This window comes from Macrosteles quadrilineatus, unplaced genomic scaffold (assembly GCF_028750875.1).
Source record: "Macrosteles quadrilineatus isolate MER2022 unplaced genomic scaffold, UCM_ALF_1.0 Scaffold_8__2_contigs__length_117827958, whole genome shotgun sequence".
Taxonomy (NCBI): domain Eukaryota; kingdom Metazoa; phylum Arthropoda; class Insecta; order Hemiptera; family Cicadellidae; genus Macrosteles; species Macrosteles quadrilineatus.
Genome location: NW_026542601.1, coordinates 99,615,099 through 99,629,797, shown reverse-complemented (window position 1 = coordinate 99,629,797; position 14,699 = coordinate 99,615,099). Strand labels below are relative to the sequence as shown.

General features: G+C 34.8%; 2 protein-coding genes across 2 annotated transcripts; one reads left to right on the top strand and one right to left on the bottom strand.

Moving 5' to 3' along the window:
* Positions 1-4,092: 4,092 nt before the first annotated feature.
* LOC129001454 (arginine-hydroxylase NDUFAF5, mitochondrial-like) lies at positions 4,093-7,915 on the bottom strand. Its single transcript, XM_054428743.1, has 3 exons — positions 7,049-7,915; positions 5,732-5,916; positions 4,093-4,879 (listed from the first exon to the last, which is right to left on the bottom strand). The coding sequence occupies exons 1-3, from the start codon at positions 7,618-7,620 to the stop codon at positions 4,599-4,601; spliced, it is 1,038 nt and encodes a 345-aa protein (XP_054284718.1). The 5' UTR covers positions 7,621-7,915; the 3' UTR covers positions 4,093-4,598.
* A 390-nt stretch (positions 7,916-8,305) lies between these two features.
* Positions 8,306-14,446, top strand: LOC129001455 (thioredoxin-related transmembrane protein 2 homolog). The gene is made up of 5 exons (XM_054428744.1): positions 8,306-8,643; positions 10,962-11,142; positions 11,832-12,018; positions 12,858-13,053; positions 13,212-14,446. The coding sequence occupies exons 1-5, from the start codon at positions 8,494-8,496 to the stop codon at positions 13,314-13,316; spliced, it is 819 nt and encodes a 272-aa protein (XP_054284719.1). The 5' UTR covers positions 8,306-8,493; the 3' UTR covers positions 13,317-14,446.
* The last annotated feature ends 253 nt before the right edge of the window (positions 14,447-14,699 follow it).

Sequence of the window (14,699 nt, the reverse complement as noted above, 5' to 3'; positions counted from 1 at the left end):
TTTAATGAATAATAAAACTTAATAATCTCTTCCAATAACATTTAACAAAGGAAACATTTAAAAATTCTTTTTGTAATCAAATTTAAAGTATAAGTTTGTTTTTGAGGTGTGCCAATAATGTGATTTAGTTTTTCTGTAAAATTAATAAGATATATTACTTACCGGTACTGTGATTTATAAAATATTTACGATTGTAAAATGTTTTACTAAGGTTAATATTGCTTCGCATTTTAAAGCTTATAATTATTGTTTAACTATATTAATTTAAATTTATTATGGTTTGAAATAAGTGTAACTTTTGTAAATTTGTAAATGATTTTACCGATTCAATTTTAGTAGGCTAATAATTTGTATTTGATTTTTAGTCCAGATATTTAAATGGATTGTTCTTTTTTTGTTGTTGTTTGTTTTGTAAATAATATACACGATGTTTATGTTAACGATGATTAATTTGATGCAAATCTGTGTTTTAGGACTCTTATTAATGTTTGATAAAAACCACCAATTTTGGCTCACTTGTCCTGGAATTTTGAATATTTTTACGTAGAGTAATTAAATACAAAGTCAATTTTTAAGTCTGATGTTTTATTAAAATTCCTATACTGCTTTAAGTATTGATATAATTTTGTATTGCAAGTCATAAAAAAACATAGAAGTTTGTCGGCAATTTATTCCAATTTGAGGAGTGTAGCTAACTGTTGTATGAAACAGAGATTACAGCTAATTTGTTATAGCAATCTGAGGTTGTATACAAAACTAATACTTTTGAACTTGGTACTAAAGTTCAGAGAGCGCATAAGCCCAGTAATATAAATGATTGACTATAGTAGAATTTGGAACGTATAAATTCACAGTCACTCTTTCTCGCGGACTTCTTAAAACTTCTTACATTAGTGGTTTTTAAGCTTCATCTCCTGTTTTAGGTATATCTTATCCCTTTTCCTTTCCTATAAATGATAAACATAATATGAAGTAGGCTATAACACAATTTCAAAGTTCAAACACCAACTCTCAGCCGTCAGGGCTGTGAGAGCCAAAACTGACCACTGCGCGGAGTTGGACATGTGCCGCGAGGGATCCGAAGTGACCACTGCGCGGAGTTGGACAGTCGGTTTTGACAGATTTCTACCACTGCGCGGAGTTGGGATAAGCCCGATTCCACCACATAACAAATTAAATTTTCTACTTGTAATGATGTAATAATAGTATGGTAATAATATAATACGAGAGTAATTTATTGTATGTCATTAAAATACAGGATGCACTACGATGATTTTATTACATTTTTATAGCTTTTTTGGGATTTGATGGACGGAACAAACGTTATAAATTGTCTTCAGCCGATCCATAAACAGGGTCGTAGCTAGGGGAAAGTGAGATGGGTGTCGCTATGTAATGGGGGATCAAAATTGATAGTGATATAGAGCCTATTACAGTAGGTTCACAACATTTTGGTGGTTTAAGGTGAAGGTTTTCGGGGTTTTTAGCAATGTATTAATCAGCTCACTGGTAATTGTTATGATTATATGGTTCAGCTGAGATGTCTTCACAATAATAGCCGAGGGAGGGATGTTCATGCCGCCGAGACAATGATTATGTTTCACTGACCGTGAAGATCGCAATCATGAGATCTAGCAAAACAAAAATGTTTCCGATGATGCGAGAACCAATGACAATATATCTCCGTCATCATGAGAAATGATAGATTATAATTTCGACGGATTACGGATAGCGGGCGAAGATCTTCGTGATTGCGGGTGATGTTACGTTTACGATATCACCACGATCCCCGAGCCCGAAGGTGTTCAAGATGGAACATGGCTCAGTTGTTGTTTTGAAGTCGGTTTGTGCGCATCGTTATCATGGAATACCCACATGCTCTGTGGGAATACCTAGATGATTTTACAAGCACCACATGCACTTTCTCCCCCCCCCCCTTTTCTCGTGTTATCTGTTGAGAGTTTCAGGATAATTTAATCTATACGTTATTATATACGATATTACGTTGATATATTACGTGTCTCCAGGATTTAAGGGTTTATAATGAAAGAGCCCCACACAGCAGCATTCCGAAATGGAAACAAGTGTTGATTGCAATAGGTTTTTTTTTGCTGACGGGACTCTTCACAGGGAAACTAGAGATATTCTCCAATCCAAAGGGAATACACATATAGAACGAAGGTTTCCTGCGGTGATAAGCTATGTTGATGGTGCTACGTGCCTATTTTGTTAAATGTAGGCTAAATATACCGGGTGCCATAATATTCCCCGCTGGTTAATACCTATTTTGAACGGCTGCATTTATTCAAACGAGCTTCGTCGATACACGTTACTACGGTAAAGTACTTTTTGGTGTATTTTTAAATTCACCCCCCCCCCAAATAGGGGTTGCCGGGGGTAACTTAAGAATTGTAAACGGCAATCCCTATCTAATAGGTAGCACATTATTTTCAAAGAACTTTAAAAAGGGAAATTACCTTCCTTAAGGCGACCTTCAGTTTATAGTGGAATCTGAACCACATTTTTGGCTTGATTAAAGAATTGATCAATCATAAGGATAGTAATGCGGATAGTCGTAGTACTCATTATTGCGGACGTTAATCCACACCAGGGAGTATCACATCCACAGTACAAGCCTATAACTATCCACAATTCTAGATCATAATAGATCAGTGCAAAGACTGCATGTTGATTTTATTTTTCATTATTTGCCACCTGGAAAAATACTTTAAATATTGTTGAAGTTTTTTAATCAAGTTAGTCTTTCATTTGGAACTACGCATTTTCACTTTGGTTGCATAGGTATTTAATATTAGAACTGAGGAAATCGAGAAATCCCGATAGGACATAAAGGTGTAAATCGTTTTTGGAAGTAGTAAAGGCAAGAAGTGCGGAGTGTGGAAGACTTTTGTGGCAGTTAGATAATATATTGTATCTAAAATACTAAAATACTATGGGGAGGGGGGAAACAAGTCCACGACGTAGGAAGTAGGAAGTGGTGAAGGATGTAGTAAAGGGTAAAGCTGCTGAGTGTGGGAACCGTTTGTGGCAGTTATATTAATATATCTACAATCTTGAAATGCTCTAGGAAGGGAGGGAAACAGATCCATGACATAGGAAGTGGTGAAGGAAGTAGTAAAGGCTGTCAGTGCGGAGTGTGGGAACCGTTTGTGGCAGTTAGATTAATGCATCTGCAATCTTAAATTCTTAAAATGCTCTAGGAAGGGAGGGAAACAGGTCCACGAAGTAGGAAATGGTGAAGGAAGTAGTAAAGGCTAAAGGCCAGCAGTGTGGTATGTGGGAACCATCTGTGCCAGTTAGATTAATGTATTTGCAAATCTTAAGATGCTGTAGGAAGGGAGGGAAAAAGGTCTATGACATATAGGAAGTGGTGAAGGAAGTAGTAAAGGCTAAAGGCCAGCAGTGTGGTATGTGGGAACCATCTGTGCCAGTTAGATTAATGTATTTGCAAATCTTAAGATGCTGTAGAAAAGGGAGGGAAAAAGGTCTATGGACATATAGGAAGTGGTGAAGGAAGTAGTAAAGGCTAAAGCTGCTGAGTGTGGGAACCGTTTGTGGCAATTAGATAGATTAATGTATCGGCAATCCTAAAATGCTATGGGAAGGGAGCTAGGGAAACAGGTCCATGACGTAGGAAGTAGTAAGGGATCCTAGTTAATTACCGTTAGATGCATCGTAAAGTTGTGTGCTATAATGGGATCAAGATATTAGAACAGAAACGGTATGGATCAAAAACATAAAAGAAGCGCGTCACTGGATGGAATCTAATACTAATAATCACTACGTCATCTTTACGATTTGGACAACGTCAACAGAAAGTCCTTGGTTGGTGTTTCCTCAATACTCTTAGTTCAGCTATAAAGTGTTAATCTTTTGTGGTAAAATATTATACGATTTTGAACAATCGCAATTATTTTATTTTCTTAGAGAAACATCCCAAGCTTATTAAATAACCCATTGTTAAATGGCATTCATACGAATATCTTTTTCTTTTGTAGGCCTACTGTCTTTAGTAATTTGCTGGTGTACTGTAAATGATTTGTCATAAGCATATGTTACATTTCATTTATTTACATTTTCTTAAAGCTGTCTTGGCTACCTAGCTTTCCATAGGACTATATTAAAATTTAATTTATATTTTATTACGAAAAACAAACTTTCCCAGAACAGTGGCTAGCATGGATATTGTTTTTAACCCAAAACTAAGATATTTATAACAATTTGGAGGAAATCATAGAAGCGGTTTTTGAAATCATTGTGCGCAAACTTTGCTCATATTATAGCATAGATAAAAAATTGTTTTATGGGCATGACAAAATTAACTCTATCTAGAGGCGTTCCATCATTTGTGACAAAAACTGGATCTTAATTGACTTTTAAACAACTGAGGAGCAAGCCATGAGTAGTGTTCTGATAATATTTTTAAATGGGTGTCGGGTGTTTATTTTTATAAGTAGCTACAGGTTTCACAGACGATAAGGGTTGTTCTAATAATGTAAAACAGAAAAACAATACATTTGATTAGATTCTTAACACGGAAATATATTCTTGTCTACATAACTTGTCCAAACAAAAAACTATTTTTTCTTATCACCATCATCCAAAGGCATTTTCTTAATGTCTTTAACAACTTCGTCGAGTCTGTAGAGGTCTTTAAGAGACACTTCACCAGAACCTCTAGCTGCTGGTTTCGGCTGCGTTGGATCAGGTTTCCATCCAACCATGTAGAGGACTTGGAACGTAGCTGGAACTTTGTCCTTCTCTCCGTAAAGCTCCTGGTAGATGGCCGCAGCAGCTAGCATCTTCTCTCTACTTAGATGTAGACTTCGGTTTCTTGCTGCATTACTTTCACCCATACCTAGAATTTACAACTAGGTCTAGTTGAAATATAAAAATGCAATTAGTTAATTATAGTTTGAATCATGAAATTGGTTTCCTAACCATCTACCCTGGAACTGACCTTAAACTAATGGCTAGTCCCTAGATAGACGGAGGGTCAAGAGACAGGTTCCATCAAACGTCGTATAATCAGTGTGATTGAAAACACCAAATAATTTTGTAATAGCCTACCTATTATTATTTTTTTTTATAAGATTGTTGGATAAGTTGTAAAGTATTTCCCAGTAGTTGCCAAACACAAACAATTGAAAAATACAGTTTAAGTTTTTGTTTTTGAGCTATATTTGACATGAGTTAAAAACTGATTTCACAATTGTCGTAAATCTTTTATGTTATAGTGTTGTGTGCTAATATTTGAAGATAGTTTTTTACCATAATCTGATATATTGTATATTGGCAATACATGAAACTAGGTGATGTTTTTAAATAAAGAAGCTTGTGGCCATTCCCATGATGTAATATAACGCCATTACTCATTAGTCGCCACATAGAGCCACCTTTCCCCCCACTGCTTAAATAAAAAATCTCCTCCTCATCAGTCCACACAAAGTTGAGCGGTTTTAATGTAACTCTTGTTATTATTTACAATAACCTACCTTAACTCCCGAGTATAGTTCAAGTGCTTTAACTTTTAAGAGTCTAACATTTGAGTGTTAAATTAAGGTAAATAAAGATAATTCAGAGAACATACTGAAATTTGTATATTCTTCACTTAAAGCCAAATTAAATATCTCTGATATTACCAAGATGAATGAAAAATACACACTGTATTTACTTTCAAAGAATTATGAGCACATCAACATAAGCTTACCTTTTAAATCCCACATGAGCTCAAACATTGAAGGATATCCTACAACTATTTCATCTGTATCAATCGTCAACATTGTGAATCCAGCCCTGTTCAGGAGGCTGCCAATATCTTGAACAGCTGTGAACGGAGAAATGTGAGGGGAAATTCCTCCCACCCTCTCTAACTCTGCCAGTTGTAGGGAACATCTAAAACGTTAAAAAACAATATTTCTTGATTAAAAATACGTAAATAATTGTCTGGTAACAGAGTAGTTATAGTGCTCGCCTTCAAATCTGAAAGTCGCTGGTTAGTTCTTGATATCGGCGCACATGGATCCGTATTTAAAGCTGAATAAGTTATGAAGACGTGAGTGTAACTTAGAATGGTGTGAGATGATCTATGTAGCTTTGCTACTGACCAAGATAAGTCGTTTCCTTAGCCATAAACATGCAGTAAAAGCCTATGGCCTGGCGCACACGGTAGATTTTTCGATCAACCACAAGTGGCGATTTTTTAGTTGAGAAATGGATGCTTTCGAGTGCGTAGCTATCCTTAAAAAATTTACTTTGTAGAATTAACCTGTGTTTGTGCTCTTCTAATTAACTTAGGCCTAAGAAAAAAAATAAGACAACATATAGGCTAAATATTGGGTTCATCCTATAGTAAGTCAGAGACTCTTAAATGAACAGTTTTATAAACTGCACACTTGTTTACGTGAAGAACCTGTTTACCTTCAAATTCCTGCCACGATATTCTTTCAATTTTTTACCATACAGCTGCGGCAATTTTCTTTTCATTTATAAACAGTTCAGTATCAAACTCTGCCACTGCCATGGTAAAAAGCAAGAAAAACTATGAAAGAAAAACTACGACAACACAACTCACGCTGACACTTTGACCCCTGAGGAGAACAACAAGCGACTGGCTGATTTTTTAGTTGACCGTGTTGCCGGACTGATAACAACCTGTAGGCCTACGTTACAGATTTCCGGGCCACAATCGCCTTGCCTATGAATCTGGAGCAAAATGTAGAAAATCGGCGCAATTCTCGCAAGTGGGGTGAGGCTGGGCATTTTTACGAGCTGCATGTGAATTTAAGCCAAGTTGTAGCTCAACACTACAAAAATTAGAGATTTGACTCAAACCTCAAGTTCTTCAGCTAGGGGTAAAGATACCCCATGAACTTTTAAGTCAGATCTCTAATTTTTTAATGCTGTCAGTAAGAACAAAAATCAAAGAACCAAGGTCAGGATCAAGGTTCTATTTTGCCATAATACATATGGTTAGTTGCAGATATCAATAAATTTAAGGCTTATATAAAGAACTGAGTTAAGTTACCTTAATTCATATAATGAATCTCCACCAAACACTGAGGCCAAAAACACTCCGTCATTTTTTAAGACCCTCATTATTTGGGAAAATGCTCCAGGCAAATCATTTACCCAATGTAAAGATAAATTGCTAATGACAAGATCAAAATAGTCACTTTCAAAGGGTAACTTTTCTTCATCAACAACCAACCGTTCCACCTCAACACCATCTTCAGGAGGACTCGCTTGATATAAGTATGTTTCACTAGTGTCACACATAATAAGTTTTTCTACAGAATCTCGGATGATATTTTTGGAAACATACCCCCGACTGCATCCAAGATCAAGAGCACACTTGAAAGTCCGTTTAACATCAAAAACTCTATCCGCTAACCTATAACCAATTTCATCTTTTAAATAGTCGTACGTATCTACATTTTCCATTCGTCCGGCTCTTTCCTTCTGTTTTAACTTTGCATTTCTATCAAAAATGTTCATGGAAGAGTGAAGATTTGTTGACATAAATCGATTTTTGGAAATGGCTTTATATTTCGATAAAATGTGTTGACAAAAAAACAATTTACAACCCGTTGTATACATCTTAATAAATAAATCTTACAATTATAGCCCTAATTACAATTGTAGTTCGTTAAAACCTATGAGGGTTAAAAATCCTAATTATAACATAAAATCTAAGGTAGGCCTAGGCCTAACCTAAATACCTATTGTGAAAGGGAAAGATTATTTAAAATTATATAACCCATATTAAAGCCTAATACTTTTAAAACCCCACTTTAACTATGCTTGCATTTAAATAAACATAAATGAATTAAAATGCAGATAGGCGTAAGTTAAGTCACATCAAACAATAACATAACCTACAATTAATAAAACTATTTTTATGATAAAAAAAAACAGGCGTTTTGATCACTGTTTTGATTTGCCTTGGGGCTTTAACCATGAACCATGCAGCTTTCTAATTTTACTGAAGTTTGTATCCAATAGTCAATGATGCAACTAATAAAATTTGTAAACAATCAATTTTACGCTAATTTAGTAAAAAAAAACATAAATTTAAGATTCAAGACTTTGGCTGTGGTCACTGTGGAGTGCTTACTAGAAATCATTAATTCAAAGTTCGCTTTAATGAAATCATGCATGACCAACCATTGAGCTGCGTCTTAACCTAAAACAAATTTTGCAGGTCTTTGTTCGTAATTGAATTTAGTTGTTTTGCTCCTCTAAATTTATTTTTCTTCTTGTTTTCACATTTCATAAAAATAACAACAGCCATAACCTCAATATTACCTTCATTTCATTTGTAGTTTGTATGGTCTAATTAATTGTTATAGTAAATTTTTGTTTTGTAAAGCGAATTCCGACTGTTAATGAGAATTATTTTAATCTACAGCATTGAGTAGGCTTGATTGTTATTTAAGGTAGTACAGAGCCAATTGTAGGAGAGGCGTAAAAATGAAGATTAACAAAGACGTCAGGCTTCTTATGAAGCCTTATTACTACATCAATATTTTACTCAGTGCATCTTATATTGCTGCCAAAAAGTTACCCTTCTTGTGTCAATACACATTTCCACGATCAGAGTCACAGTGTGAATTTGATTCGGTAAGTAAATCTTAATCTAGAGATATTAGGCCTAAGGTCCAATCTACAGATGATTTAAAGGAAAGGTAGGCCTAATTTGTTGTGACCTTGCCGAACCACGACATTGCTGCCTTGGGCCACCGACTCACCATTTATCCAAGGCCACACTAAAAAAACAGGCTGTAATGCTCGTCAAGCATGACGTCACGATAGAAGACAACAATGACGTATTTCAGGTTATATTTTTGTTTTCCTTGAAAAGATTAAAACAAGCAGCTGATCACAAACGGCAAACATTACGTCATTGCCGTCTTCTATCGTGACGTCATGCTACACGAGCATTACGGCCTGTTTTTTTAGTGTGGCCTTGATTTATCCCCTAATGCCGATAAAGCTGGCAATTGTCTATCATGTTAAGAGTAGCCTAAGGCAGGGGCCACACTCACGTTACATTGTTCTTGTTAGGTGTTACACATGGGATTGAGCGGTAACTTACACTACAGTAGGCCACGCTAGGACCTAGGAGCTGCGCTTAAGTAACTTAAGTTATCTGTCCTACACTCATTCGAATGAATGGCTGCACATTACTTTAGGTCCTACACTCATTCAAATGAAAATATCGATTAGGCCCTATTTGATTGTTTCATCCGATATATCGATCGATATTTTCATTCGAATGAGTGTAGGACCTAAAGTTAAGTGCAGTCGAATGAATATATCGATTATTCCTTTCGATAAGGTTACCAAGTTTGGTTAGTTAGGTTAACCTAACCTTACTATGCGAATGAAATAATTAATATATAGGATAATCTATAATCAATATATTTCATTCGAATGAGTGTAGGACAGATACTAAATTGCAGCCGGCCTAGGATACAAACGTCCGTAATCAAGTTTACCAGTCTAAGTTAGTGGGTTTTACCAGCAATTTAGTGTGAGTGGAATTGCATGTGTATTTTTTACTAACATGCAACCTAGGCATTGCACACAAAACTATTTATTTTATTTCGTTACCGGTAATTGGTTTGTGAGATAACATATTTTTTAGTTAGTTTGCTGCCTGGCAATTAAATAACAGTCTGTTTATTTTATCACACATTTGTTACTGTGAGCTGTCATGCAATGAATAATATAATAATTTTCTAAAGTGCTTTTTTGTTGGTAAGTTAAGCCATGATTTTCTTAATTCTTTATTAGGCTAATTATAATTTACTATTAAAGGTAACATTCAAATTCAAAGAATCTTTAAGTTATTTGTCTGTAACATAGAATACATAGGCTACATAAATAGTGTCTACAACAGATGTTGAACAATTTTAAATTATTATCAATTATCAATCATTGAGATAGGGACGCCACCTAGGTGAGTATTTTAACCCAAGTATGAGTGAAGGATGAGTGTAGAATGGTACCTGTGTAGCTTTGTTACTGACTAAGATCAGTGGTTTCATTAGTCAGGATAATTTATTTAAATCACAATGATCAGGAACAGCTCCAAGGATTCTTAAAATTAACAATGTAAAAATTAACATTAGGCCTACATCCTATAATCGTAGACAAAAATAAGTAAAAATATAGACTGTCAGCCGTGCTCGTGCTGTAGATACCTACCATAGGTTCTGGCGCACACTTCAATATCTCCTCAACAAAGCTATTTATTCTTTCGGTGAGTTATAGCTTAGACAAAAAGAATTAAATATTGACCGTCAGCTGTGCTGGAGTTACCATAGGTTCTGGCGCACACCGCTGAGAGCACCATGTAGTTACGGCGTACGCGCTACATAACTACACAGCGGTGTGCGCCAGAACCTATGGTAACCGCAGCACAGCTGGCGGTCAATATTTAATTCTTTTTGTCTAAGCTACAACTTACTGAAAAAATAAATAGCTTTGTTGATGAGGTACTACATCAATTTAATTTTGAATTTGTCCAGTAATCGTGTGGTTGGCAGTTTGATTAGGCTACTAGAGTGAAGTAAGAAGTAGTGAAAACATTTCATTTCCCCTCACTACTTTGCCCACAATGTAAAAAAATTACAACATTGCTGGAGTGGATGCCACTGTGGAAAACTCAAAGCATTATACAAAATTATAAAATGAACATTTACATAAATTTGAATGTTTTTTTTTCTCACGATAAGTTTTTCTCTTGATAATTCAAAACTCTCCATGATTGAAATTGATTTGTTAGGTCCATGAATTTTTAATTATCAAGAGTGTATTTTGAAGTGTTGTTGTGCGTTTATTTGTTTCAGAGTAAATTCCAAAAAACAACATTCAGTTGTGTGATCTCTCTTACTTGTACCCCACTAACTTATCCTTTTCTTGCTTTGTTCCAGAGAGAATCAGAAATCCTATTCTTCCTCATGATTGTTGTCATGATACGAACACGGAAGGCTGGAAGTGTCACAATGATCAATTATCTGTCTTCAAGTTTCATGTACACCAAAGTCGCAAATTTAATACTGTGGTTTTATGCTGACATTAGGATGGGAATATTTTTTGGGATACTTTTGATATGTAAGTTTTAATTTAATATGTACCACTTTTACTCTCATAATACTGAAAACTAGGTTTTTGGCCTTGCTAGTATTGTCGCTTTCAAACAGCATACACATGATTGAATGATTAGTAAAACTATGGGTTTTGATTTTACCAATCACTTCTTCAACACCTAACCTTTGCCAGTAAATTCAGTATATCTTGGTCGTACTCAAAATCAAAGGCTTAGTAAGGCTAAATAATTTGTTATACATATTTTTGTTCTAGGCCTGCAGGGATAGTCTCGAAAGATTTTAAAGGAAAATTGATTTACTTAAAAGTTAGTCATGAGGACATTGCAGACATTTAATCTGTCTAGCATATGTCTTGTGTTGCTAATTGCTGAATAAGTAAAAAAACACTTTTTGTGATATTGTAGGTCTTTCAACATTGGGTTAATCTTTGGTAATGTTTTAAATTGAAAACTATGAATAATATTTAAATTACTAGCCCTACAAAATGTATTTGTACATCAGAGAACTTTTATTCACAATGAGCTATAGAAACAACAATCATGTCAGCTCAAAATTCCGCATGATTTATGATTCTGTATGATTTATAAGATTACTAAAACATTAGGCCTACCTAACATTTTTAGAAATTTAAAATTACATATTTTTAAAGGTTAAATTTTCACTTTCATTAAAACTCCTACATATTGTTTGCAGTGGTTGGCCTTTTATTGCCAGAACCTGCTTACAAAGGGCCAGAAAACGTAGTGTATTTCCGAACAGCTCAAGGAGTTGAAGACGAGATCATGAGGAACAAGAAGATCTGCTGGCTAGTGACGTTTTACACTGCTTGGAACCCTGCTTGTGTCAACTTCGCTCCAGTCTTCTCCCAGCTCTCCGTAGAGTGAGTTTACTGTCAAACATACTTTTGTTAAGTGAACAAAAGGCTAAAAATACCTCTTGTAATGTCCAGTAATCCTGTTTTTTGTTAGGGTTTTTCATTTGCGTTTCACTTTCGTTAACCCTGATTTTGTTTTATGGGATTCAGTTAAAAGGGTTGTTTACTGTAACTCATCTACTTGGTGCCCTATATCATTAAAAAATTCATTAAACAAAAATGTTGAGGACACTAAAGTTATTTAATTTCTTATAGATAATCCCCACTATAATAGTATATTACGGTAAGTGGTGTTTTACTGTGTGAGCACGACAGTTCCCGTGCGTTTTTGTTTGAGTAGGGTAAAGCTTACTGGGCGAGTAAAGTACGATACTTTAAAGTACATCATACTATACAGAAAAATTAGTACCTATGTAGCCTATGTGTTAATCTCTTACCACAATTTATTTAGGACATAAAATAAATTATAATATTTTTATATTTCAGAAGTAAAATAGGCCGTTGCAGTTAGCTGTTTATTTCATCAGCTGACTAAGTGAACCTATAAAAGTACATTACGTTTTTATTTCCGTGTGTAGGCACGACAAAGGGCAACTTTCCAGCCTATCAATATGCCTGTTTCTGTCTAGTATTGATCTAAACAATATATTGATATATTTAAAAGCTCAAATGAGAATATTTCAGATGTTTGTTGAATTAGATAAGATTTATCAAGGTGCTGATACAAAGGTGTTTTAGTTTTAGACTGATTTTTTTCTCTTACTACAGATAGTCTTTGACATATTTTACAAGGTGGAACCAGACTGTTTTGCTGACATGTACTATGTTTGGATTATTTGTTTTAGATACCATCTAGAGAACCTGAATTTTGGCAAGATTGACATCGGACGTTACCCAGATGCGGGGAAAAAGTATTATGTAAATGACTCGCCCATGAGCAGACAGCTTCCTACAGTGATTCTATTTAAAGAGGGCAAAGAAGTTATGAGGAGACCAATGATTGATGCTAAAGGAAAGCTTCAGAAGTTCTTCTTCTCTGAGGTATGATTTATTTTTTTTATTTTTATTAGATAAATGAAAATTGTAAAATAGGAAATAGTAGTACTTTATTTCCTCAAATAGACACCCTATTGTATTCTACTAAATTTCAATGTATATAACACTTCTCTGTTCACTAATTAGTTTAACACTTGTTTCAGGACAATGTAAAAGCCGCATTTGATTTGAATAATCTCTACAATGAGTGCAAAAACAATCCATTGAAGAAAAAGAAGGAATTGACAGACCATCAGAAGAGTGAATAAAGTCCCTTTACCAAATACGGTAGTCCTTTAAGTCAATTTGGTATATTAGTGTTACCTACCAAAAAAATTTTAATGAGAAATAACGTTGATTCATCTTAAACATTAGAGTTGACTGTAACAGGTTTGAGAAATGTAAATTATACATTTTGTCCTCAACTAAACAAACACATATTTGTGTTTATGGATGTTAATCAGATTGGTCAAAGTACACTGTCAACATAAATGTTCCTTGAATATTAATTAATTGTTTGTTGAATCTGTGGAGGTGTTATGCTATGTGTAACTTTATTATAGTAGCATTTATGCTACATATTGGGTGAAATTATTCTTTCAGTTAAAAGTGAAAGGATTGCTTGATAACAAAATTGTCAAACATAAAATTAAATTAGTTTACACCTTAAATTTATTAAAATTTAAACTTTTATCTGAGTTAGTTTATAATTTTCTGACTACAAACAGGGGTTGGACAATAGGCCTGACTAAAGTAAAAACAGTTGTCGCTCAAAGTGACTGATTTTCAAATGAGAACTGTAGTTACGGTCACCAAGAGTGCCTCAAGTTCAATTTCATAAATTTAGGAGAGGGGAGAGATTAAGAGAAAGTTTGAAGGATGACAGAGAGTGGCCAGTTAGAGAGTTAACTTTGTCCCGTTACTAAATTTTAAATCTTCAATGATCTGCTTTTGACATCATAATTACAGCCTTGAGACTTCTTCGTTGACATGATTTTGAGCATCAAACTAATAATGTTTCACCTAAACTAATCTAAAGTCATAGGTTGTATTTCAAATCTAGTGTGATTTTGACACTGTCTTATTGGCCCCCCTCTAATTCAACGCTAGTATAGCAACATGTTTTCCCTGCAAAATACCTCCTCCATACCTCCCCTGTTAGTAGAGTAAATCTCTCTCTCTCTTTCCCCCTTCTCCCACACATTAGTATTGAGTAAGTGAGCCGATACTCCATAGCAATGCAAATAGGATGGACCAGACCTATCATCCAATTCCCATAAAAGAAAGTATTTTTTTCAGATTAAGCAGTTATTTTTTTCAAGTGCACAAAGTTGTATTAGTAGTTAATGTATCTGATAGTTTTAGTATGATAATATTTTTGTTGGGCATCACTCACCTTATTGAAGTCACGAGAACGTAGTCCTTGTCATGTCACAATCATACACAGTTCATTGCACATAAAAATATACAAAAATAAAAATAAAAATAAATACAAATTTAAAATATCAGACAAAAGTTCTCAACACCGACGTTTCGCCGCACCAAAATCAACGTGCGGCGTTTTCAAGGTTATTTCTCTTCTCACGCAATCGTTGTGAGCGCCTAACCACGACTGACGACCCCGGTGGTGGAGGAGGGGGAGGGGGGACTCT

Coding starts and splice junctions, on each gene's coding strand:
- LOC129001454 (XM_054428743.1), bottom strand. CDS start 7,620: ATGTATACAACGGGTTGTAAATTGTTTTTTTGTCAACACATTTTATCG. Junction 5,917..7,048: donor GATTCATTATATGAATTAAG/GTAACTTAACTC, acceptor TTAACGTTTTAG/ATGTTCCCTACAACTGGCAG. Junction 4,880..5,731: donor GCTCATGTGGGATTTAAAAG/GTAAGCTTATGT, acceptor TGTAAATTCTAG/GTATGGGTGAAAGTAATGCA.
- LOC129001455 (XM_054428744.1), top strand. CDS start 8,494: ATGAAGATTAACAAAGACGTCAGGCTTCTTATGAAGCCTTATTACTAC. Junction 8,644..10,961: donor CACAGTGTGAATTTGATTCG/GTAAGTAAATCT, acceptor GCTTTGTTCCAG/AGAGAATCAGAAATCCTATT. Junction 12,019..12,857: donor TTCTCCCAGCTCTCCGTAGA/GTGAGTTTACTG, acceptor TATTTGTTTTAG/ATACCATCTAGAGAACCTGA.